The following is a 25905-nucleotide window of genomic DNA, read 5'->3' on the forward strand; positions in this document are numbered from 1 at the left end:
GGCAACTTTTGGGGAACTAAGTAGGGAGAAAAGATCAGATGAATATAGAATATTTTATACAAATGCTCATTCAGCATCTTTCAGCTACATTCACATTTATTTTATCGAAACTTGTGTCTTAGCTGCTGATACATCATTAGTAACAGTTGAAAACAGAGCCATAGAACATTATTTCCTGTATTAGCATTTTCTTATTATTCCCTTTCAGTCTTCCTCCTTCAGCTTTTTGTTAAGACTGCTGTAAAATGAGGTGGAAGATAACCAGTTAGAACATATACCTCCTCTTGTGTCTATAGTCTCCTGCTTGTGGGTTTTCTCCCAGCAAACTGTGATTTCCTGAACTGATTTGTTGTCTGAATTTATTCAACCTACTTTTATTTTTCCTTCTTGCCCATTGATCTCAATCCAAACAATTCAGCTTTTGTATTCAGTAGCCAATATTCACCTCTTGAGCTGCATTGCCCAGCTGTGAGTAGTGCAAAGTCACATGACACTGTATTTCATCCCTGATCAGATAAATATTCATGCAATTGTACTGCAGGCATTAAATTCAGCCACTGCAAACAAACTTCCTGGTATGCTTCACTATTTGTATGTTCACCAAAAGGAACCCTGCTGCAGGACAACTGCAGTCCCAGCAGGTTAATTTAAAACTCCAGGCAACTATTCAGAGGCATTTTTGTTGTGCATTATTTCCCCAGCTCTGTTTCAAGTTACAATGGCCTTGCAATGAGAATAGGAATCTGTCATGCCCAAGTTGAAATGCAAGACATTAACAGGCAGGAGATGTTAGGAAGTAGAGAGTGGGAACCAGGTGAACAGCTTACCTTACATTTGTTGGTGAGAAGTGGTGTGAGTCAGCATCACGCCCTCGGATCTTGGAGTGGGGGTTTCACTCCACCCTGGTTGAACATCCAGTCTTTATCCCACATAGTCTGCTAGGCTAGGGATAGAAGTTACACATAAACATAAAAGGAGTGCAGTTTAAGTGATCAGAAACTGGTTTAAACCTGTAACAGAACAGAAGTTCAGTGCACATAAACCAGTTTCAAAATGGCCAAAACTGGTTTAAGATAAACCTGGCTGAATGTAGTATCAGATTTAACTGATTGAGGTCAATTGGTTTATGGAACTTCTGCCCCAAACCCCTTCCTGGTTTAAGTTAAATCAGATTCCCCCAGCTTCCCAGCATGCTTTTAGCCCTGGGCCGGGCTGTGCTGTCTACTCCAGAGAGCAGGGGCAGGGGCATGGCTAGATGCTGGCCCAGCATGGCCCCCTGAGGCAAAGGGGACAGGAAGGGGATTTATTCCCCTGCCCCCCAAGGGGACCCAAGCTGGGGTCTGCCTGACCAGGTTGGAGCAGATCTGTTAGGCATTCCTCCCCACCCCCTCCACCGCTGGAACAGTGAGGGGCATGGCCAGCCCTAGCAGCAACCTCAAGCAAACAGGGGCCGGAGGGAGGTTTAATTGCCCCCTGTCTCACCCGCATGGACCCTAGCTGGGGCCTGCCCAGCTTTTCTGCCCTGCTTGTGGCTCAACAGCCTGGGATCCCTAGAAACCCCCCCCCCCCCCCCCCCAAGCCAGGGGACAATCCCACTGCGCCTTCCCAGCAGCTGGGGCTGGGGTTTTGCTTGGGCCAGCCCAAAAGCAAACGCCAGATTGGGGGGAGGGAGGGGAGCAAAATGGTCACAAGCCCAGGTGGGGACATGCACAGCAGGATTGTGGCAGTGGTGACTCCATCCCGGACGTGAGCACCTCAAAGCAGAGGGACCCAGACTGGAAATAGGGTAGGGAAGGGGCTCGAGTGTGTCGGCACTAGCCCGGGGCAGAGCCTCACCAAAGGCTCTCAGGCTAGCCCGGAGCAGAGCATCACTAGAGGAGCAACTCCTACCTGGTGGCCTCTTCTACCTGCTGGAGAGTGACATCTGGACCAGTCCTGACCCCTGCAGCAGCGCACATGACACAGGCTTGCCCTCTCAAACGTTAGTGCTATTACCTGCATCCCCTGGGCACAAAGCTGGGTGCACACTTCTGATTCTTCCCCTACCCAGTGGCGGCAGTGCAGCACAACCCCATGTACCAGGTGCCAGGCATGGTGCTCTACCCCTATGGCTTCCCTGCTACCACTGCCATCGGGAGGACCCACCCTGGCCGTACTGGTAGGCACTGCCCATGCCAGCGAACTGCAGTTGGCTGCTGGGCAGGTATACAGCGGTGGCAGCAGCAGCAGGGAAGCCATAGGCACAGCCTGGCCCTGTGTACTAGGCGTGGGGCACTACCCCTCCAGCTTCCACACCACCACCACTATCAGGGGTCCTGCCCTGGCTGTACTGGTAGGCGCTACCTATGCTTTCAAACTGCAGTTGGCTGCCGGGCGGGCAGACGGCAGGGAGGCCATAGGCATAGCAGGACCCAATGTACCAGGCATGGGGCGCTAACCCTACCGTTTCTCTGCCACGGCTGCTGCATACCCACCTAGCTACCAACCACAGTTCAGCCATGTAGGTAGTGCCTACCAGGACAGCCAGGGTGAGCCCCCCCGATGGCAGTGGCAGCTGGGAAGCCGTAGGGGTAGAGCCCTGCACCTGGTACACGGTGACTTGCTGTGCCGCTGCCACTGGATAGGGGAAGAGTCAGCACTGCGCATCCAGCTCGGTGCCCGGTGGCCCAGGGGACACAGATAACAGCACTTGGGGCTGAGGGGGCGAGCCCGTGCCATGTGTACTGGTGCAGGAGCTGGGGCCAGCCCACGTGCCTCTTTCCAGCGGGTAGAAAGGACTGCCGGGCAGGAACTGCTCCCACAACTGCATGCTCAGCTTGGTGAGGCTCTGCCCTGGGTTAGCGCCGAGACACTAGAGCCCCTTCCCTGCCCCCACACAGCCTGAGTCCCTTTGCTCAGCAGGGCTTGCATCCAGGATGGAGCTGCTGCTGCCACAGTCCCTCTGTGCGTATCTCCACCTGGGCTTGGAGCCGTTTCGCTCCCCTTCCTCTCTCTGATCTGCCCTTTGTTCATGGGCTGCCCCAAGCGAAACCCGGGCCCTGGCAGCTGGGAAGGCGCAGCGGGATCAACCCTTGGCTGGGAGGTGTGCTCTGGGGGTTCCTTTAGACTGGGGTAGGAGTTTAAACCCCTCCCCAGCAATACTCAGCCTGCTGGGCCTGGCCACACCCCACCTCAGTTTAGCTTCCCTCCAGCCTGAAGGGAAGGGAGGGCTGCTCTAGCATCCTCCGGCTTCTAGCACGTGCCTGCATTTGCGGAATCAGAAGTGAATGTCTATTCACTTGCAAATCAGTTCAATCTACGCAGGTTAGACTAACCTGCAAAGATTGAATCAATTCAGGGTCAGGCTTTTTGAATGTTTGTACTTAGACCTAGCCTTCCGTCCGCAGCAGGCAGTGCTAGCAACCTGCCAGGGGTCTTGTACAAGCACATTACGGGGGGAAAGAGGATCCTCGAAGACAAGTTTGGTTTGAGCTTTAAAGTGAGTTGAAAGAGTTGTAGATCCTGGATGCCTCACAACTCAGTTTCCCTGCTGGATGGGAATTTCAGAGAAATTAGCTTTGAAATGGTTCAGGGAAAGTTTTGCAAGTCGAGTTTTGTTTTTCTTTGATTGCTTCATCCTTCAGTTTAAGCTTGGAACTGAGCCACTCTCCAGAAGACGTAGGCCATTGTGCCAGAGCTTATCAGCAGCAAATGATACATGAGGGAATGCCAAGGGAATTGCGAACCTTCAGTTGTACAGTTATCCCAAGCTGCCTTTAGCTAGACAGCAAACACAGGAAGCTTGTGCTATTTCTAGGACTTGTGTTAGTTTCTGATTAAACTGGCATCTGCTGAAGCTTAGAGAGCTAGGCTTTCGAAGAGCAGTCTCTTTTGTTAGCCTGTATAAACATTTGCTGACTGTGCTACTCTGCCTTGCATGCAACTGCAATAAGTACTTTCTGTTGGTGAGTAAGTGCATGGAAGTTGGGTGTTTCTTGGATTTGAACACTGGCAGATATTAATGGGAAGGTAATGCTGTCCTTCACTGAATATTCATGAGCGACTAATTTGTGCTTGTGTTTGCAGATTGTCCTTTGGTCATTTTTTTTGGCTGCTGGGCAGAGTGAGCAAACAAGCTCCTAGAAACCTTGGCTCCAGATTCAGGTGGAGTTTTTAGTGCATCCTCCTGGTTTTCAGTTCTATGCTAATTAGCTGGAATGCAAGTTGCTTGGCTTCTCTTTCAATCTTGCCAAATAATCAATTTTGTGCTCTTCTTATTTCCACATGGCAGCAATCACTTTGTAGGAGAGATCTCAGCGTATTATGTATGTTGCTGTATCTGCAGCTGTTCTTCATCTCCTCAAATCACTGTGGAAATGTCTCTGCCTTTCACTTCCTTGTACTTGTTCTGGTGCAGAATATCCTTTAAACTAGGTGGTGGCAAAATCTTGAGAGAAAAGAATAGTTTCTGATAGAATTGACTGACATCCCAGTTCTTGATGAACAACAGAATCTCCCTTTACCTCTGCAGGCTTTTTATTACGGAAATAATTTTCCAACCACATGTAGGCAGATGGTATTTTCCTTGAAAGAACAGCTCAGCTCTAAGCTAACACCAGAAATCCAGCAAGATTCCTTATCTCATTTTTGTCACACATAGCAATGGGTATCAGTGGTATTTTAAGCATATGTTACAGCATTGGGGGCAACCTTTTTGGCAAGCATGCCATAAATTCACCCCGCACCCTCCCTGAGTGCCACTATGATCCCTTTCTCCTGCCTTATCTGCATTTCTGCTTTCTGCTCCCTACTCTGTGCTCCCTTCCTGTTCTACTGCTCTGCTTTCTGCTTCCTACCCTATCTGCTGCTGTTCCTGCCTGATATTGCTGACGTCCAGTCCCTGATCTGTCACTTTGTACACAGAGACTGCCCATGCCATGTGCAGCACTCGATGCAGGTTAGCCTCCCCTGTGCTACATCATTACTTTATTTGGTCACATAATATAATCCAGAAACAAGTACTGTCTGGTTCATGGAGGGATGCTGAGCTGGAGTCATGGAAGAAGAGGACATATTATTCTAGGGTGTCATCATGTGATGTGAGATTCTGCACCTACTTTGACTGTCATATCTGCACGTTCCCTATCATATCAGTGCATGGTTTTTCAACTTTCCATTGATGAACTATGCAGGCAGCATCAGAATGTTATGTGTCACATGATTGCAGTAATGCTATTTTATTTTTCATGTTTCCTGGATCTTTTTGGTGTGTGCTTATTTCATGCATGAAACATGGATACCAGATAACTGACACAATACATTTTATTTTGGGCATGGATTTTGCTGACATCCTCTCTGACAATTCCACAGGGGTGGAGAATACTGAGTAAAGTGGCAGTCTCATTCCAAATGCTGGGGTGGATGTTGTCTGTCATGTCTAACATATGACACTTGCCACCACAGACAGGCCTGGCTCTTCCAGACGCTGAGTCTTAAGCACAGACCACAGACTGGAAACTACAGCTTGTATTGATTTTTCAGCAATTTATTTTTATTCCTTCTTAGAAATGGGGCCGGACTTCTCTAGCTTAGATGTGACAGACATGGTTTGTTCCATCTTGTGCCACTTCCACTATTTCATCACTGGTTTTCTTTTCCTGATATAGTTACTTATCAAACTATTCTAAAGTTTGCAACTATTCTCTTACTTGTGTTGTACGGACAGCAAACCATTTTCCATAGGGCACCTATACATGTGACAGTCCTCTGCTCCGGTTCTCAGAGCCGCTGTAATTAAAGCGCCTGCAGTGTCACGTGTATTCAGCATCCCATGCTTCAAAATGGCGGCGGGGACACTTTAAAGCTTGTTTGGCAACCTTTAGTTAAAGTGCCCATGCCATCATTTTGAAATGCAGGGATGCTGAATACTAGGGCTGTGGCAAAGCTTCGGGCCCTAATTCAATTTGGCGGAGATTCGGCCCGATTTGGTGGTCAAGCCTCTGAATCCAGATCAAATCAGGAGACCCTTTAATGTCTCCAATTGGAACCCTCCAAATTGATTTGGAGAGATTTGGAAAGATTCAGTGATTTGGACATAGACACAGCTTTAAATGTTTTTTTATATACCTCAAGGTAGCACGTGGCTCGTGAATCCTGCGATGCTGGGGTGGATGGAGTGTCCCGCAGAGTGCAGGGTGCTCCCCAATGTGCTCAGCAGCAGACCTGGAAGTGGACCCAGGTGCCTCCTGGGTCTGGAGTGGGCACCCGGGGTCCCCCCATGGCTGATTGCTGAGCCAGAGGGAGCATGGGAGGGTCCCCAGCGCGCTCCCTGGCAGACCTGGAAGTGGACCAGAAGTACTTCTGGTCCACTTCTGGGTTCACTGCCAAGTATGCAGGCACACCCCCCTCCACCACGTTACTGTGGGATGCTCCATGCACCCCAGCATTGCAGCGTTCACAAGCTGTGCTGGTACCTCGTGGTATGTAGTAAAAAACATATAAAGCTGTGTCTATGGCCGAATCGCTGATTCTCTGAATCAGCATCGAATCTTCAGATTCAGATTTGGCCGAATCCAATCGGAGACAGTGATTCAAATCAACAAATCAAATCATTGTCCCCAATTCAGGCCAAATCTGAATCAAATACAGCCCATTTCGCACAGCCCTACTGAATACACGTGATGCAGAGGCTGTTGGAGCATCCTAATTAGCATGCTCCAGCAGACTTGATTAATTGAGTCTGTTCTGGTGCATTTTAATTAGCTTGCATTGGAACCAGAGGTCTGTCATGTGTATAGGTACCCTCAGAGCTTCTCTAAGTGAAGGGCCCCCCCTCCACCCTGGAGCACGTGTATAGATGCCCTTAGAGCTCTGATGCCTGAAAGAATGTGTTGAAGGGAAAAATGCAAGCTGTGCTGTTCACATGTCTCTATTTTTAAACTTTTTATGGAAAATAATGTGAAGACTTGGTGTGTTTTTGTGGCTCATTCTTTAAAAGATAAATACAGTAAGTTTAGGCTTCTGATTTGATTGGCCCAGTGCCTCATGCTGTGAGCGATGATTTGGAAATGTGACCCTAGTAAAATAATAGAGATTAACATTTCTGTTTTTTTAGCCCTGGCAGGTTGGACTGGTTCAGCCCCAGGTTCAGTTGCTAGGGGATTATTTCGTTTTGCCAGTCTCGCCTTGTGCCAGTTCTTCAGCAGAAGTGCTTCAATTTAGATTTTGCTATCCAAATTCCTTTTCTTCTTCCCATTCAGATTTGATGACTACGTTTTTTTTTTTTTCTTCTTTATTCTTAGGCATGAATTTGCTGACTTGGGATGGTCTTTATTTGGTATGGGTAGTACCATAAGTCAATTGTTCCTCGCAAAGATCTTTTGGTTTCAGCAGACAGCAGACCTGTGCATCTTGGGGCCTATCTGTCTGTCACAGTGCAAGGCAGAGTAGCTTCTGTGGTGGTTGGTGGGGGTTTTTTTCATGCGTATTTGCGCTGTAATGGATACTGAGATTGGTAACAGGCTACAGTGATGGGTTCTTTCTCCCCAGGTATGTGGACAGTCTGAGTCCAAACAAATCCTTCTGTGTACGTGCCCAGCAGAAAAAAAAAGTCTTGTTAACCTGTATAAAGCAGTAGTCTCCATATGTTTCCTTAGCAGTCTTACTTCTGTTGATCATTCAAGATATGGTTGTTAAAACCAGGCCTTTCTCCTTTCCCAGCTTCCTTCTGCCACCAATATTCCCACCACTTCTTTGTGATCTTACAGCAAAATCAGACTGTTGAATCAGCTACCCCCAATGCATCCCAAAGCAATCTGTTGTTTTTTGTTGTTATATATCCCCCATTCATGTCCCAGGAGTATTAAAAATAAAAGCTGTCCCCATTTTGGGACTCAAGCAGGATAATATCCTTCATTTCTTCCTCAAAACTAATCTATTCCCTCAGTCCTTCTCTTCTTATACTCAGCAGCTGAGCCTAAGAGGCTATTGAGACCAGCTGGCTGTGCTCCACACCCCTTAACCCTTCCTTGTCTGCTTCTCAGAGGGGAAAGCAGTAGGTTAGTCCGAAGCCAAACCCTTAAGGAGCCCCATGAGATACAAACAGGCAGGGACATCTTCATATACAGACTAATAGCCTATAAAAGCAGAACAGAAAATGAGACTTCACAAAAAGAAAGAGTGAGTGCCAAAAGGGGAGAAAAGACTAGATGTTTCAAAAGCAGTCTCCAGTTTTGGCCCAGCACCTTTGCACCTGCAGTCTATTGCAGATGCAGTTAGTTTTAGGAGCAAATCAAGAAAGGACTGTGCCAGTACTCAATCTGTGTTTGCATGTGAAAGAGTCCACAGATCGGAGGCGAGGTGATAGTCTCTCTGAAATGTCTGTGAGGGGTTGGCAGTGGTCCACTCCCATGTGTGTATTTGTTTATTCAGGTTTAACATAGATACTTTTTCAAGGGTCTAGGTAGCCTTACATCATTAATAACAGAGTGAAATCCCGAAGCAGCATTAATACAGTAATTTCACTGGAACGCAGCCAGACTCCTGCATAAATGTCTTTCCACTCCTTGGTCATTATGGCACCTCTTCCCTCAGCCTTCATACTTTTACAGATCCTTCAAGATATTTTTGTTAACACTAGGGCTTTCTTCCCAGCTGTCCTCTGCTACCCCATTCCACGTACCACCATCACTGTCCTGTGATCCTACTGCAAAATTGGGATATTGAAACAGCCTCCCAGTACTTCTGAAGACAGCATATTATTATGTGGAAAATTCAGGCCTGGGGTCTTGCTGCTCAGTAGTGGAAGTCTAAAGGATCCTACCACTATTCCAGCTTAAAGATGTGAAGTGGAAGCTAAGAGAACATAGCAGTGTATTGGCCAGGCAACTTGGGTTTTGCATAAATGCTCCCTTTTTGTCAAGGTTGGACCAGCATGAAATTTTCTTCTGTTAAAACAAATACCAGGGCAGGCATTTCGACAGGGTTTATCGGAGAAAGACAGCGAGAATGGTAGGGTGTTGTGTGGATGTATAAAAAGGCCTCACTAAGTCCTCATTAGTTTTAGACTTTCCAGACTTGCTTTCTGCTTGCTTGGTTTTTAAATACCTGAATCATCAAATAAACCAAACAGCTTGAGAGAGAAGACTTCTTTTTTTTACTTTTTACATTCCACGACCTATCAGCTGGTACTTTGGTGTCTGCAGCTGTAACCGGGACCACTTTCTGGCTGCAATTTTATTAGTGAGATCCATCAACAGTCACAAGACACAGACTAGTTTGTTTCCCATTTGGAGTGAATATTTGCCTGTTTCACAATCAAAACCACAGTCTTTATTAGTTCCAGGGTCATTATATGGTATAGGCAAAACTTGTAGCTTCTCACCTCAGCTTTTTGGTGTGATTTCTGGCTTCATCTTTCAGTATTTCTTTTCTGGCTTCATTCTGGACCTTTTTTGTGTGTCAGTGCCAATAGAAACAAATCATTAGTCCTCTTGTTGCATAGGTTCCTGTGTAGTCAATGTTTCTTCATTCTCTGCTCTGTCATTTGTGTGTGCACGTATAATGCATGAACACACTTCAGATGCAAGATAGCTCAATAAAAAGGAACAGGCAATTTATGTGGAACTCCCAAAAGGACTCTGAGGGCTCCACAATGTCTGTGACAACATGAATGTCATTAGTTTTTAGGTGATGCGTCTCCAGGCAATGTTCAGATTAGGCAGCACGTGAACAGTGGGATTGAATGTGTGCAGTCAAAGACAAGGCTTGCGATCTCTGATTCCTTCATGGCCAAAGAATACACAGTGAGATCAGTCCCCCACATTCTCCTTTTCAAGAATTTTGTCTATTCTTTATATCTGGCACATTTTGGAATACAAATACTTACCAAAAATAATCCCCTCAAAACCTAGCAAATCCCGCTATTTACTAATCTTTTTATTGCCTTGGACACATGTTTGGTTTTAAAGCACAAACCTAGTTTTCCTTTGAACTGAGTAATATATCAGTAAATAATGTACACTGGTTTACATTTATTAATAAATTTCAAGTTCTGTTGAGAGCAAAGAGGTTAACAGGTTGAAAGAAACCTTTCTAGCAGTGCTCCCTTCTGCTGCACTGTTGATAATAGCAAATGTTTAGAGTATTTTGCTATGAAGTACTGCCAAAACTTTCTCTCCATGTATAACAGCGAGTAGTAGAAGGAGCTGACTGAAGATGGAAGAAATAGATAAAGAAAATGAGATAACTTCCCATTTTGATAAGACTACCATCATCTTTTCATGAAAAACATCCTGGTAGTGTTGCATCGTTTTTACCTAACATGGTCAAAAATAATGTCCATAACCATCAGTTCTGTCTCAACTCTTTAATCTCTAGGAAAGGAAGAAAAAATTTGAGAAGGATGGTGAGAAATTTTATTCCATGCTGGATCGCCATTTGCATTTATCATCTAAGAAGAAAGAATCCCAGTTACAGGAGGTGAGTGTGATGTCTAGCAGCAATAATATTAACTTAATTGGACTTCAGACTCCTTTTCAATAATAGATTGAAAATGATAAGTGCTGAAATCTAGGTAAAGTTATTTATGATAGAAATATGCCATGGAAACTTAACTGTGCAGTTGCTCTACTGACTCCTCCACCAACATGGAGTAATTCTATGAGACCACACTTGAAGTCCCTTTACAAGGAAGTATAGAAGAGATCGTGTAACCTTGTGACTTTGTCTCTCTATAGTGTCTAGATCATATAGAAAGATTTGTTTCTACTGCTTGTTTCTTTTTGCTGAAGCAAGAGTGATACCTGCTTTGAGTTCCCAAAGTCCTGTGATGCCAGATGGAGGCATTGGTATGCTTGTATTATCTCTGCCAGCGCTGTACTAATTGTGTGGCTAAATAGGGGAACTTTGGTTTGCAGCACTCTGCATCTGGCATTTTTCACAGTAATTAATGTGCTTCAGAAAATCTTGTCCTTGCAGACTTATGCTACGTTCTGATTACATATAAAAGTTGGAATCTGCTTGGACAAGGTTTGTGGTGAGCTAGTAAGGGGCGCTCCTGCACTGAGCCTCCCACCTCACTGCGCCTGACCACCTTCCAGGCTCTGAGTGCCTCTCTGGGGGCGCCTCATGTCTGGCCGACCCCCTTCCTGGAGCACACCCACCTGCCTGGGGGTATCACTGCCACTACCCAGGGATGGGCTTGATTCTGGCTTTGTGCACCCTGGGAAACGCAGGCCTAGTAGCCCTTGAGGGTACTTGATTCACTTCAAGAACTTGGGATGCTTCCCTCAGTCAGAAGCACGAGTAGTGGTCTCCCTTAGTCAGCCGAACCAAGGGGACCCCAAGTCATAATCTAGACCCACTCCCAATAAGTCTCCCACACTAGGTACAAAGGAGAACTTTACTGGTTACAAGAGGTAGGGTTGGAATAGGGTACAGGGTAGAGCAATATCAGAGAAATCCCACAGAGCAAACTCCCATGGCTGGGTAGCCTTTGATCACGCATCTGAGTTACTGCAAGCTATGTATCTAGTTAGATCTCAGGTAGATTACTCACAAGTGTCATCCAGAGGTAAATGGAGATTCCCTCTGGAGGCAGGCAGTTCCTTGATCCTGAATTTTGAGAGAGATAGCAAGTTTCAGATGGTTCAGCTCTTTTGCCTCTTTGAGTCTTCCTCATGGCTGCTGCCCTGTCCTCCTGGGCAGTCCTTAACTTATATAGCCCTTGTGACCTCATTTACCTGGTCCAATGGAGGCCAGCACCTGTTGGCTGTCAGCCAACCAATTTGAAATACATCACTAGTTGCTGGGCAGACTGGCAGTTCCCAGCTCCCCAGGGAGCAAGCCCCTCACCCAGGTGTATGATGCCAGTCATGCAGGCAGAGGGAGCAGGTTTCCCCCTCCTTCAGCAATGTAGCCAGCTCAGGTTACCTAAAGAGGTGGGGTAAGGTGTGTACCCTCTGCTGGGCCCATCCTAACCAGATTGTCACAGAGCAGAGTTTTTGGGGAGAAACAGAGGTGGCCTTCTGCTGCAAGGTTGTCGAAAAAAATATGCCTAATATGCCTTCTAGTAATACCTGGATCCAAGTAATGAAAGCAAAACCTGCGTTCACTCCTTTTGGTGATTTTAAGAAGGGATGGGTGTCATTTGCAAACCAGCATACAGACCATACTAAGGTATTGCCCTTCTTAATCTGATTTTTCCCTCTCTCTCTCTCATTCAGGCTGACTTGGTGGTTGACAAAGAGAGACACAATTTCTTTGAGTCATCACTTGAATATGTGTACCAGATCCAGGAAGTGCAGGAAAGCAAGAAGTTCAGTATTGTGGAGCCAGTAAGAACCTTCTGTTTTCTTTCACACACTCAGATTTATTGACTTGCCAACACAAAGGGGTAGGAAATTATTTAGTTGGGTTCTGTCTTGGTAAGGAGTTCATGTAGGCATCTGTAATGAGGCCAGGCCAAACATGCAGTTAATTATTGTTTGCTGCTGCTTGATGAACGCTAAGAGAAGTAGTGGAAGCTGCTTTCATCTCTAGAATTCAAATTTGCCTAATAAGCCGGACACCATAGATGGCTGCAGATTTTGCCAAGAAGTGTCTTATTTACCTTGCTTGGTCAGTAGTAGTTTTCAAACGTAGAAAAATAATAATAAACATAAGTGACACCTGTTGGCCTAGCCATCTGCCCAAGTACAGAGCAGTCGGGTCACAGCTCATCGCTGTAATAAGGAGCCAATGAATCATAATGCATTATATTGGTTAAATGAACAGCCTCACTCTGATGTAGTCTCATCAAAATAAGTTTACGTGAGGAAAAATTCTGAATGGAACTCATTGAATAAACTGTCCTTAAATATTTTGTCCTTCTTCCAACACGTTCTTTCATTTCCTTTAATTTTACGATGACAGCCAAGGCACACATGTAGCACCATAATTATGTCATCTCTCAGGGGATAGACTGTCCTGTGCCTTGGGAACCCTTGGGACCTTGTGGTCTAGTTATATCAGACTGAAATCAGTCCTCAAAACATGGGGAAACCTAGCATGATGCCTTGTTAGAGGATAGGTTGACAGGATCTGGTCCATATCTTATCTTGATTAAATACTGCATGAATAGGTGGTGCCCTGAAGTAATTATATTAGACATACTTTGAAAAAAAATTGCCACCCAAGCAGTTCTGGCTACTTTCACTGTCAGCATGCTGGGTACAGATCAAATCTGCCTTGGGCTCCTTTCGCACTATTGCAGATTTTATTTTATGGCTGCTGTTAACACTAGCTCTCTGTTAAGATCACACTTCCTGCCCACCTATTGCTAGATTATATACCGCTGTTTCAGAAACAATGGCTAATAAATTCTTTCCTGTACAGGTTTTGGCCTTTCTACACAGCCTCTTTACCTACAACAACCTGACAGTTGAACTCACACAGGATTTCCTTCCTTATAAACAGCAACTTCAGCTCAGCGTGCAAAATGTAAGTTCCCATCCAGCTGCACCTTTTGTAAGCAAACTCTGTCCTGTTTTGTAAACTAAATACAGCTAATATAAGAGTTTTTGAATGTGGAGGGGAAGCAGCTTGTCTTTTCTTGCTGGAACAGGTGCAGAAGTTGTTTCTACCATAAAAAATGCCTGGCTGAGAATTTATTTCCTTCTGGGGTTCACCTGTGGATTCTTCAGGTGCTATTCTTGTATATACTCTTGTATATAAAGCCCTGTGCTTTAGGCCAGAAAGAAATGGTCACCTCATCTGACCTTGTATTTAACACAGGCCATAGAATTTTGCTTGCTAATTCCCACCTCAAACCCATTGTCTTGTGAATATTAGACCATGTTTTTACAAAGACATCCAGTCCACTCCATCTGTTTCTAAGCTGTTCCATTGCTTAATTACATTCTGTTCAAAGATCTATGCCCCATTGTATGCTCATTATAACTCACTCCAATCTGCCCACTCCATCCCTTTTTATGTTGTTCCTTTGCTTAATTACACTCTCCATTCAAGGATCTGTGCCCTATTTTATACTTGTTCTCTTTCATGGCCAACGTTCATTTTGGACGAACAAGAGCTGTACGAAGCCCATTATGCATCTAATTCACTTTATATTTTCCTAAATTAGTTTCTAAACACTCAGATCTTATTTTTGTGGGTGTTAATACGGTTAAAATGTTCTGTTGTGGTTCCTTCATGTTAAAGAGAGACAAGCTAGCCATGATTATGCTACCTTATCTTTTTCTGACACTGTGTCCCCAGCTCTGGGCATGTGCTGTTCACCATATTTGACTGGCAAGGACCAAGTTTTCACTTAGTCTGAGTTTTTCCTGAGTTTCCGTACTACTGATAATTCCCACAACAGAGGATGAGTGGCCATTTTGTGTGTGTTGGGAATTTGAGGATCAGCTACCAGATCCATACATGTGAGACCTGCATGCAAAAACTCTCAAAATCTGAGGCTGAACTTCTGTCCTGGTGTCCTTCTTTCTTGCTTGTATTCGAGCACAGTACATTTCTCTCTCTCTCTCTCAACAGACAAGGAATCACTTTTCCAGCACACGAGAGGAGTTGGAAGACCTGAAGAAAAGGATGAAAGAAGCTCCCTTGACCTGCAAACTACCTGGGCAGCCAACCATAGAGGGTTATCTCTACACTCAGGAAAAATGTAATGCCTTGTGTGTGAATCCATATGTGTTAAATAAGCACAGGGTCAGCTGCAGGCTGTATAGCATACCTATCTACTTATCCAAACACTGCAAGCTTCATTCAGCCAGCAGTCAGGGATCTGTATACAGAGGTATTTTTAGCTATAGGAAGTACAAATGTTGCTATGACTCAGTCATGCAGTGGGACTATTACTGAGCCAGCAGCTCATAGGTTCAGAGGTTCACACCTTTCTCATATTTAATGCTCTAGCTCAGTGATTCTCAGGTAGGTATGCTGAGGTGCCTTGAGATCCTTTTAAGGGTGCCATGCAGTGTTAGCTTTCTTAGGTGTGCCAACATGATACACACGAGAAACTCAGAGATTTCAGCTAAGAATCCATAGTGTCAAAAACATTCTGACCTGTTGTGGTCTTTCTGACTTCTTGCAACAGAATTGCTCTGTTATTTTTTTCTGTAGTCAAAAAATGAATGAAAGCTAAGTGCTGGCATTTTCCAATGGGTGCCTTGAGCCTAAAAAAGGTTGAGAACCACTGCTCTAGCTACACACTTCATGCCTTCTCATGCCAGATCCCAACTTAGCAATAACTTTAAATGCAGTACAGCCCCAGTGTAGCTGGGGAAGGTACTGTTCCAGACAACATCTTTGGACTGAGGTACATGAGCAAGCTGCTAATTGCATGTTAATTACGTGGGTGTGATTTAAGAGTCCATTCTGAAGATGGGCAGATTCAGACTCGACGATTCTTTACCAGAATAGACTTGGGGTCCTGACCAATATTATCGTATCTCCCTGAATAAGGAGGATTTCAGTCCCCAGAACAGTCTGCTACTCCTAAAAACAGAATATCTGCAATACCACTACCCATATTCAACTCACCGCTTCATCCCATACCTGGAGTTTCCTTGAAACTGAAGTGTGTGTGTCAAAATCTGTCCTGTTCTCTCCTTTTTCACAGGTTCATTTGAGGCTAAATTTATAGTTTGTTCAGAAGGCACACACCAGGTTTCTGATGCAAATTTTATAGTGTGACTGTGGGAGTTTGTCCCTCCATCCTCTCCAGATGTCCTTTCTCCCCACTTTTGGCAAGCTTGAGGGGCTGAGTGTTAGTGTTTTGAGATTGTCCAAATAAATCAATCTGTGTATTTAGAAGTATCCCAGAGTAGATATATAGGTTAGGCACACAGCAGAAAAGGCATCAGTGTGTCTTTTGCATGTGTGGTGGTCCACCAAAGTTGTGATGAGGAGTTACAGTTTAGTTCTAAATACTCCCATAGACACAAATGAGACATAGAAGCTGTTCTTTTATTTATTTTGTGCTTCTAATGAATCATGGTGATTTATGTGTCCAAAACAAAGCAGTTCTGGCATTCCTGAAGATCAGGACAGCTGTGACATTTGTCACATTGGCCAAAGCTCATTCCTGTCCTTGGTTCTAAGATATATTTGTATTCACAGCCTGCAAATACATCAGTTATGTATTGACATTTAAAATGCAGAGGAGACATTCTTTCAGTCATAGAACTACCTGGCAATGTAGCATTTGAAGCAAGAAACCTTCATATACGTTATTTCTCTGCTGCCTCCATATTTTCCATCTCCTTGGCCTTTCTACCAGACAGTTCACACAGTGACTCCATCTGGTAATGTACCTAGTTAGTGTGGATAAGCAGGCATCTATTTGCTAGGATAAAAGCCTTCACTGGGTGTGTCTATACATCAAACATTTACTGTGTATTTTCCTAATTATCTCTGCAGTAAACATCTCAGTGTCTACATTTGCAGTGCTTTTAGGATGGAGTAAACTAATTAACCCCACCATAGGTTAGTACAGTACTTGTAAACACAAATTCTATCCAACAGTGAAGTGTTTTACTCTGCAACAGTGCACATGTAGATGCTGATGGGGCTGGCTGGGGCACGAGGATGCTATAGTGCAGGGGCTGCCTGCTGGCTAGCTCTGTACTGAAGCATCCTTGTGCCCCAGCCAACCCCTCTACAGTGTGTTGAACTGGGTTGAAGCAGCCCTGGCTGGCAGGGGATTGGGGGGGTCAGCCTGCCAGCCCAAGGCTGTTCCGACCCAACTCAACGTGCTGTGGTCCTGGGCACGCATTCAAATACGGCGCCCAGGAGCAATAGTCTCTGGCATGATATGTGCTGGAGTTTACTGCTGCTCATTAATTGCACATATAGATATACCCACTGACAGCTAATAATTGGTATGGTCCTATGATGAAGTCCCATCCCCCACTTATAATCCATGTGATTTATATCTGTCAGTGGCTTTACTAGTACAAACATTTACAATTTCAAAAGCTCTGGCAGGGAAGCCAGTAAGCAAGATATTGGGCCAGGGCTGCAAACTCTTTCAATTTATAAACAGTTGATTTATAAACAGATAATTTTATTTTTCCCCTGTCTATGTCACTGCTAAATACTCTGATGGTTAAAGAGAAAACACAAACATAGTAATTCTGGACCACAAGTAAATTTTGTGTGTTCCTGTATGATAATGAACTATATTTACTGCCTTTAATCTTTTTTCTATGAATTGGATAAAGAAAACAAACACGTCCTATTAAATATTCCATTTGGTGCTTTTTGTTCTTTAAATATTAACTGAGCATGTAAAACTACTTAATTAGAACAATGGAAACACAGTGGAAAATAAGCCTTGGCATGATATTTATATAGATTGAAAGTTATAGTTGAATGTGCTGCTATTTTTACTCAGAAGTTGTCAGTAAAGAAAATACAAGAAATGTTAGTGCTGTCCATTTGAAAACAGATATTCCAAAGGGCTGGGTTCTTGTTGACTTGGCCAGCCCTGGATGACTTGCTATCATCCACTCCCACAAACACCCTTTCTTCCCTTTTTCCTTCTGGGGATACTGGTTCAAGCTGATAATCAATGCTCACTTTCCTCCCTAATTACTGCTGCTGCTATCAGTAACCGGGTTATAAATAAAATTACTAGTGAATAAAACATCTGTGTACTCTGCAGCCTGTTATACTGAGGCCCTGTACCCATTATTATTACTCTATATATTGAGGAACATCTTAATGGCCCCAAGTCAGGAGTAGGGTTCTGTTGTGCTAGGTCCCATACAAATGCACAAAAAATCACATTCCCTCCCAAAAGAGCTTACACTGAAACCCAAACATTTTCTTTATTGATGTTTGACTTTCTGGTTTTGTAGGGGCCCTTGGCATATCTTGGGTGAAATATTATTGCCAGTATGAGAAGGAGACAAAGACATTAAGGATGACTCCTATGGAACAGAAGCCTGGAGCTAAGCAAGTGAGTGTTTTTTTCCCAAAGGAATAGCTCTGCAAACAGCAACACAGGCACCTGGTTCTGTTTTATTTCCTTCTTTGAGGAAGCATGTCTGTAAATATCCTGGCTGCATAAAGTAATACTGTGCACAGTTTTAGTTTGTAAAAAGTATTGATGGCAAAGTAAGTGTTGGATCAACAGGTTTGAAGATGGAAGGGCTCTTTCTAGGCACAGGACAGATGTAGCAGAGACAGATTCAGTTAATGCTTCCTTCCCCGCCACACATATGTTTCTCAGTCATTGTTGAGCTGAAGAAATCAACCCCACCAAGAAAAAGAGAATAAGACATTTTCTGGAAACACTTAGTAAGGCCATTCATTGAACCTACTGGCTAGATGTAACTGTTAACATCTACTGTATAGCTAGATATCATCAGAAATGCCGAAATATGTCCAGACTTATAAAAATACCAGTTAATATCCCTTACAGTCCATGGTGCCAAAAACGTGTGTTCTCAGTACATAATAGAATAATGCAGCTATAACCAATGCTCTTAAAATCCCCCAGAAAACATATGGTATGTGCACAGTGATAACAGGAAGAAATAAGATGCCTTGAAAATGTTGTCAACAGAGTTGAAGTCTTTAAAATCTATTTGATCCAAAAATCTTTCCAGGCTACAGATAACAACCATTGGGCAAAGATCCATTCCAGATTTGTGCACTAATGGCTAGCTTCTTACAGGTTTGCAAAAAATACCTGAGGGTGATATTTAGGCAATACATTTTTTCCAACTTAAATGGCTTTCAGACCTGTTCCTAAAATGGTTTGGTTCATTACTGCAGCTGCTGGTAACTTGATACTAGTATAGCATGACCTGTGAACCCCAGTACATATTGGGATTCCATTGCGTTTGACACTCTACAGATACACAGAGAGACATCTTTGCCTGGTCTAACAGCATTAGTGACCCTCTTTAAATGTGTTTATCGTAAGCAACGTTTCTGCCGTACCAATGCATAATGAAAGAATAGATGCTGGGACTTTAAACTCTTATCACATTGTAATCCTAGTAAACTCCTAACTCGTGTTACGGGGAGAAAGCCTATCTTACTAAGCCAATTGATTTTTATCACAGTTACAGTTTAGCAGAATGGTGCACTGTACCATCTGCCATCATGCTACAAATACTAACTGATTAGCAAGGCTCATGCTGAGATTGCACAATCATTCCTTATGTCTCCACAGATAGTAGGAAGATGGCCAAAGGATTCTAAAAATTGTACCCTTCCCTCCAGATTTCATTGTTCTTTATGACTTAAATGTTTCTCTCTTTCCAGGGCACCTTAGACTTGACCTTGAAGTCCTGTGTAAGAAGAAAAACTGATTCTATAGACAAGAGGTTTTGTTTTGACATTGAAACCAATGAAAGGTGAGCCGGAGGACGATTGCTATTTTCCCATTATGGTAACATTCAAAACACCATTTGGATTTCTTGGCATGTCCTTTGTGTGTTTGCTTTCCTTTGCATGGGCCTTACAATTCTTTTGAGTGAGGGTGCATCATCTCAATATACTAAAAGCTGTTTTATGTGCGCTGGAAGAACTTGTAGGGAATCCAGTGTTGTTCTTCCTCAGCCTGTAGTCTTGCTGCCTGAACCAAAGTCCATTGAAACTAATGGGAGTCTTGCTATTAAACTGAGAATGCATTTTACTAGGCCCATCTTATCCTGTGACCTCCCTTTCTGAGGCATGAAGGGCCCTGACTTCCTGTTGTTTTCAGTAAGGATCAGGTCCTTGTACTTCTTCATGCATCTTTAACCTTGATATAGCTACACTATAGCCATTTTACACAGCTGAAGCATTACCCCTTGGATTATTTGCATTTAATTCACTATAAACCATATAAACCTGTTTCCATGGACCTCTGAGGTGGTTTTATAGCAGTAGGGCATGAATTAGGTTGGACTTCTAAAAGAAACCAAGTGCTCTGAACATGATTACATGCAAGGGGAGCAGAACTCGGGATTAAAGTTTAGAGCCTTGGGTTTCAGATTGCACGTTATTCCAGAATGCACAGTCTTTGAAATACGGCACTGCACCAAATTTTTTGTTCCTTACTCAAGATGCTTAGCAGGGAGTCTTACCTGCACAAGGGTGACAGAAGGCTGAAGGGAGTTTTGCCCACTAATGATAACACATAGAATGATTATTATTGAAAATAGCAAGGGAATAAAAGCATATGAAGACTGACTGTCATATACATGGCACTTTGCATTGGCCAGTCTTCCTGAATCTCTGGCCAATTCCTTCAGCACGAGGGAGATGTACTGGGAATACCACCACACCCCAGGAAACTGAGATCCAATCACATATATGAATGTGTAGTCTGTGTACACAGTGATGACTTTATCACCACATGAGAACTCCACTGTAAGATTTTTATCAACCCTCAACCCTCTTCTTAATATTAGGTAACATCATGCTAAACTCATTTCTTCCCCTGTCTAGAAAATTGATATGATAGCAGTTAAATAATTAAATATGAATTGGTGAGTTATAGGAGTGCCGGTGGATAGAATCTCACCCACTGCATTGTCTACCATTTGACTCGGTAGCTAGTTCTCTAGATGTACTCTGCACAGAGTAAGCTCTGGTGGTCTGTATCAGTCACATGTTTGGTCAGATTACCTAGTCCAGGGGTCCTTTGTACCTGTCTCTTTCTTGTGTGTTTTCCATGTGTCTTTTGCTGGATATGTAAAAAAAAAATAAAGGTCTGTGAAATGCTTGGCAAAAGAGGGAGGAGCAGTTAGCCTGACACAAACTGTAATGATTTTTCAGAAACCCGTTGTTGTCAACTGAGAAATTGTCAGAAAGTGTTCCCAAGCTTACAAGTGTGAGGGCAGGCTGGTGTATCGCTGCTGGTCATCCCAGTCTGCATGATTAGCTCATTGTTGATAAATACAGGAAGACAACGTGTGAATAGGTTGATTTAGGGATTTATACCAGTGCTATCAGCCTGTGTGTAACTTCCACCCCGTGTGTCATTTCCCAGTGTTAGTAATATTGCAGTAGACACCTGCTTTAAAAATGTGTGTGTGGTGGCCTCAAAACACCACTTATACTCAGTCTTGTGTAGTATTAAAATGGTTTCCAGAAACATACTCTCTGCTCCTAGATTAAATTCCTCTGTGCCTTTTTTGTAAAAATCCATACAGGTCTGCAACCATCACATTGCAAGCTCTTTCAGAAGCTAATAGACGGCTATGGATGGAAGCCATGGATGGAAAGGAGCCAGTAAGTATTCCAGAATTGTTGTCTGGTTGATAGATGTGCTGTGCGCAGTGTCCTCTAGTGGTGTAACTTTGCACACTTAGATATATAGCATACTGGTAAAACTGCTTAGAGAACTCATGATACTGGTTATGCAATCGGCACCATCACAGTTTTTGTGTGGTCTCAGTGGAGGAAATAGAGCTTTAAAAATACATTTTCACATTCTTCATTCTAGGTGTTGTTAGTAGTCAGAATCATGGTGCACTGTCCACTTTTATCCTGTGGTATGATGTATCATTTCTGGTAGTTATGCTGGCCTACAGCAAACCCCATAAAACTGATTTGAACATATGGGAGATCAGAGCCCAATCCATATGAAAGAACAGATTGCTTATTGTTTGCTCTTGCTTGTATATCACAGCTGCTTGTAAATCTAGTCTGGCATTGTAGACACCCTATTTGTATGTGTTCAGACATATAAGAAAACAGTCTGGCCATAGATTTTCCAAAGCTGTCTGTGCTTCTTTGTTGGTTTCCTTCCTTTAATCTAAGCCCAGCATAAACTTCTCTGTTTGACAGAATTTCCTGTAAACAGAAAGCACTGTGTGCAATGTGAGTAAACATATTTCCTGCCATTTCCCTACATCTCTTGGCAGCTCCTTTTCCTTAAACAGCCTGATGTTATCCAATACCTTTGTAAAAAGACTAGCACCTAATTCTGGTAGAAAGCAGAGTAGACTTGTACCTTATAGACTAACCAAAGTAGAGAGAGAGAGAGAGGGTGTGTGTGTGTGTAGCACACGCTTTCATGACCTGAAGCCTGCTTGATTAGATGCTGGCATCAAAGTCCGTTTTTGCCCAGAGCTGTATTGATGGTAAGAAGCATGAGGGGCGGGATCCTAGCATAAGGACTGTTTGGTGCCCCCTGGAAAGTTTGCTTAGTGTTGTAAAGGAAGTCAACTGTGTGGGAGTTAATGCAAAACCCTTACAAGTGCATTTTCCTGGATCCTACCTGGTGAATTACTCAGGCTCCAAGTACATCAGTAAAGTAAAGGAATGACAAGCTTGCAGTAATTATTAGAATGGTGCTTTTGTCATGGAAAATTGAAGAGAATCTCTAGTTATGTCAGGCATTTTGTAAAAATAATCAAAAGGCCAAGTCAAAGCTGTTCTAATTAGCCTTTGCCTTTATCTGTCCTTGTAAAAAGAAAGCATTTTTTACTGGTAAAATGCAAGGCTCTGTGTCGGAAGAAAGCGGTTCTCTTTCAGGTTCTGCCATTGGCTACATGGAAAAGTCACTGCATTTCTCAGAACTTCAGTTTTTCACCTTTAAAACAAGGATAACACTTAACCCATCTACCTTCAGGCAAAACTGTGAGGCTTAATTCTAGAATGAGTAAAATTATCCATTGTGAATTGATTATCCAGCAAGTGTCGCCTTTTTTTTCACCTCTGCAGCTCACAAGTCACAATTTCAATTTCCGAGAATTTACATGGTCAAAAAATAGTTTACACAAACAAATTTTAATCCACAGTGATGTTGTTAGCATTGTTCAACTGTTTGTGTTCTGTGATCAATAACATACATTACATAGTATTGTGCAAACATCTCTTTTGGGTAACTGAAATTTTTCACAACAGGAGACCAACAGATAATATTTGCTTTTCATTTTATATAAATTAGTAAACAATCCTGGTTCCTGTGTGACTTGGGTGTCCATATGAAGCAAGCAAAGAACAGATTGTGTGAATATAGATAAATATTAAATAATGAGGAGGGTGAACTTGCTTATGATGGAAAGCCACTGAGAATCTGAGTTATGTCCAGTATTCAATACAATTTGTTACTGTCTGAAAAGGGCTTTTGAACTTCTGGGAGGGAAGACACCAAGTAGCATTTTTTAAATATTCACATGGTGTTTTGGCATAAGGATGAAGAAAACTATGTATTCTTATTCTGTGTAAATAAATGTAGGCCTAACTACATTGCTTCCAGCCTGGTTTATGCAGTATACCTCAGAGGTAAAGTATTGTTTTCAGTATGGAAACAGGTGCTCCAGTGAAACTTAGGGAGGCTATAACTCCTTTGCTAAATAGAGATTTACATGCTGTTTAATTATAAGACAGTTTGCATTGGAGACTATAGATCTGTTGTGTGCTTGTGACTTGCCCGCACTCATTTAAGTAGTGTTGGATTTTCTTTGGGAAGTAAAGCACAAGACATGCCTGCTTATGTTTTTCTTTCTTCCCCTTCCTCCCTTTTTTTAGATCTACCACAGTCCCATCACAAAACAGGAAGAGAGTGAGTCCTTCATGTTTCTATTCCTCTGAAGCTTAGCTGCCTGTGCTGAAGCTGTGCTACTTAACTTGTAGATTTGCTTATTGCTGCTCCTCCTGGATGAAATGCGTATTCCCTCTGCTCAATGAGCTAAGAACACTACAGAGATCTTGGGGTCTGATCCTAAAAGATGCAGGGTACCTTTAGGTCTCACAGAGTTGAGTGTTCAGCCCTTTTGCAGGATAAGCCCTTAGCTATTTAAGTAGAGAAGGACTGTTCTTTTGGGCAGGGATGAGAGAACTTGCTAATTCCAAGCCCTCCTTCTGCACTTGAAAAATGCAAGTTCCTGATTTCAGATACAGCTCAAAACCTTTGGACTTCATGTTCCAGTTGGTGCCAAACCTGCTGATTGGGCTGCTGTGCAACTTCTTTTTATGCCCTAGCCGTTCCAGCCAGATAAGGAAGATTTTCAAACCAGAATTGCAAAGCACTCAGTGAAAACACACAAGGTTTTCATTTAAATTTCTATCAGAAAACATAGGAGGGAGGGAAAGAGTCCCATGGCATTTGACAGAATTTTGCACAGTAAACCTTTGGAAAAAAAAAAAGAAAGAAAATATGTACAGGATTTCTTGAAAATCCAAAACCTTTGGGTTCTTCCATATCTCCTTTTTTGAGCTAGAGTTCATGAGTGCCACCTTGAATACCACATGTTCAGTCAGTTGACTGTGCTCATTACAGCAAATTACTAAACTGTTCTCCTTAGCTATCCCCCTACCCGCTTCATTTTGCATTTGCTTACAGTTTGCAATGTGGCATCTTTACAACCACCCTGCCTCCAATATTTCAGAACTTCAGATTTACTACTGAGGCATCTTAGTGGGTATTGAAAAATATGCACTCTGCCTCTTAGGCATGATTTACTCAGTTACTCAGACTTGTGTAGTATGTCCTTAATCTGTCCAGCTATCAGATGGAAGAAACTCCTTTTGTACATAGTCCTTGAGACTGATCAGTCCCCACTTGGAGGACCTGAGTTGTGTTCCTTCCAGCTCAGCAGTACGGATGAACCCTATTTGTAACAGCATGGAACTGGACACCATGCAGACGAGTAAATCAGGCACTGACTCTCTGCTAATAGATGTGAGCAGGTCCTCCTATAAAGCTACTCTGCATCTCCAGGTCTCTGGCAAGGATGCTAAGAAAAGGCGTGCTCCTTAAAACTGACTTGCTGATAGCTGTGGCAAGCATACAAGTCCTTGGAAAGAGAGTCTGTGCCCTGAGGAGAGTTCATCCATAGATTTCATGAGGAAACTTTTCTTGTCAAACAAATTACCCATAATGTTAAAACCAAATTTTAACATTAAAGTATCAGGGCCAAGGAGAAGCTTTGCATTTTCCATGAGAAATTTTGAGATCAATAGTTCCTGGAAAATCAAAAAAAAAAAAAGGTTGGGATGTTGGAATAGTATTATATTTTGAAACCAGATTTTCAAAGCCAGATATTTCCATTGGAATTTGGATTGAAATCCAAATGAGTAAAAACTTACCAATTGCATTTTGAATGCAGTTTTTCCATTTTGAAATTTCCCATCCAAGAACTTTTGTTTTCCTGGCTGACTAGCTAGAGACATGAGCCAAATTCCTTTGAAGAAATCCCACTTCTGATATAAAGTTGCCATGAGTCAGATTTTAGACAGCCTTTCCTCTTCCCAGTTAAATAGTGATATTTGAGAGAAATTCAAAATACCAGTTTGCCACAGACAGACCGCTACTTCAGTGTACAAAGCCAGTGACATAGAAACATAGCATGGGCCTTCTTCCTTAAAACTTCATTATATAGATGGTCCCACCAAAGTCATTAGAAGGGTCAGTGTGACTAAAGATAACCCATTTAAGTAAGTTGAAGGACTGGGCTCTAAGAAACAAAGTAGCATGATTTGGTTACCACTGAGGTATAAAGGACTGACTTTCTTGGGCATCAGATTAGTCCAAGGTGAACTGTAATCTACTTTAAGAAGATAGAATCAATCAAGCAAACACTTTAAGAAACAGGCCAGCTTTTTGCCTGCCTTTTCAGGGATAATGGTTTCCTCTGATTTAAAAAAAATCCCCAATTTTCAACTTAAAAAAGTAACGCAAAATCCAAATTTTTCCATGATTAAATGAAACACCACTAATATAGAGAGCTATATATAGTGGTGTTTCATTTTAATCGTAGAAAAACATGGATTTGGGGGTACTTTTTTAAAAACCAAAATTGGGGATTTTGTTTTTTTAATCAGAAAAAACCAGCATCCCTGCTTATGATGAAAAGCCACTATTGTAATACTATGTTGGTTAATCAGTGGGGAAGAAGGCTTGTGTTCTTTATCTTTTTCATATAGATCTGTTGTTTTCTGTAATTCAGCAAATAGATAAATATTACATGCTGT

The 25905-nt window shown here is 43.0% G+C and overlaps 1 protein-coding gene across 1 annotated transcript in view; it reads left to right on the plus strand.

The window, feature by feature from the left end:
• Positions 1 to 25905, plus strand: part of OPHN1 (oligophrenin 1) — a 110567-nt gene that overhangs the window by 59706 nt on the left and 24956 nt on the right. Inside the window, exons 5-12 of the mRNA XM_006274729.4 lie at positions 10357 to 10458; positions 12204 to 12314; positions 13354 to 13458; positions 14512 to 14641; positions 17841 to 17941; positions 19258 to 19349; positions 21135 to 21213; positions 23461 to 23494. Of these exons, the coding sequence (XP_006274791.2) occupies positions 10357 to 10458; positions 12204 to 12314; positions 13354 to 13458; positions 14512 to 14641; positions 17841 to 17941; positions 19258 to 19349; positions 21135 to 21213; positions 23461 to 23494 (754 nt within the window). The remainder of the gene's footprint in view (positions 1 to 10356; positions 10459 to 12203; positions 12315 to 13353; positions 13459 to 14511; positions 14642 to 17840; positions 17942 to 19257; positions 19350 to 21134; positions 21214 to 23460; positions 23495 to 25905) is intronic.

Source organism: Alligator mississippiensis, chromosome 8 (genome assembly GCF_030867095.1).
Source record: "Alligator mississippiensis isolate rAllMis1 chromosome 8, rAllMis1, whole genome shotgun sequence".
Taxonomy (NCBI): domain Eukaryota; kingdom Metazoa; phylum Chordata; order Crocodylia; family Alligatoridae; genus Alligator; species Alligator mississippiensis.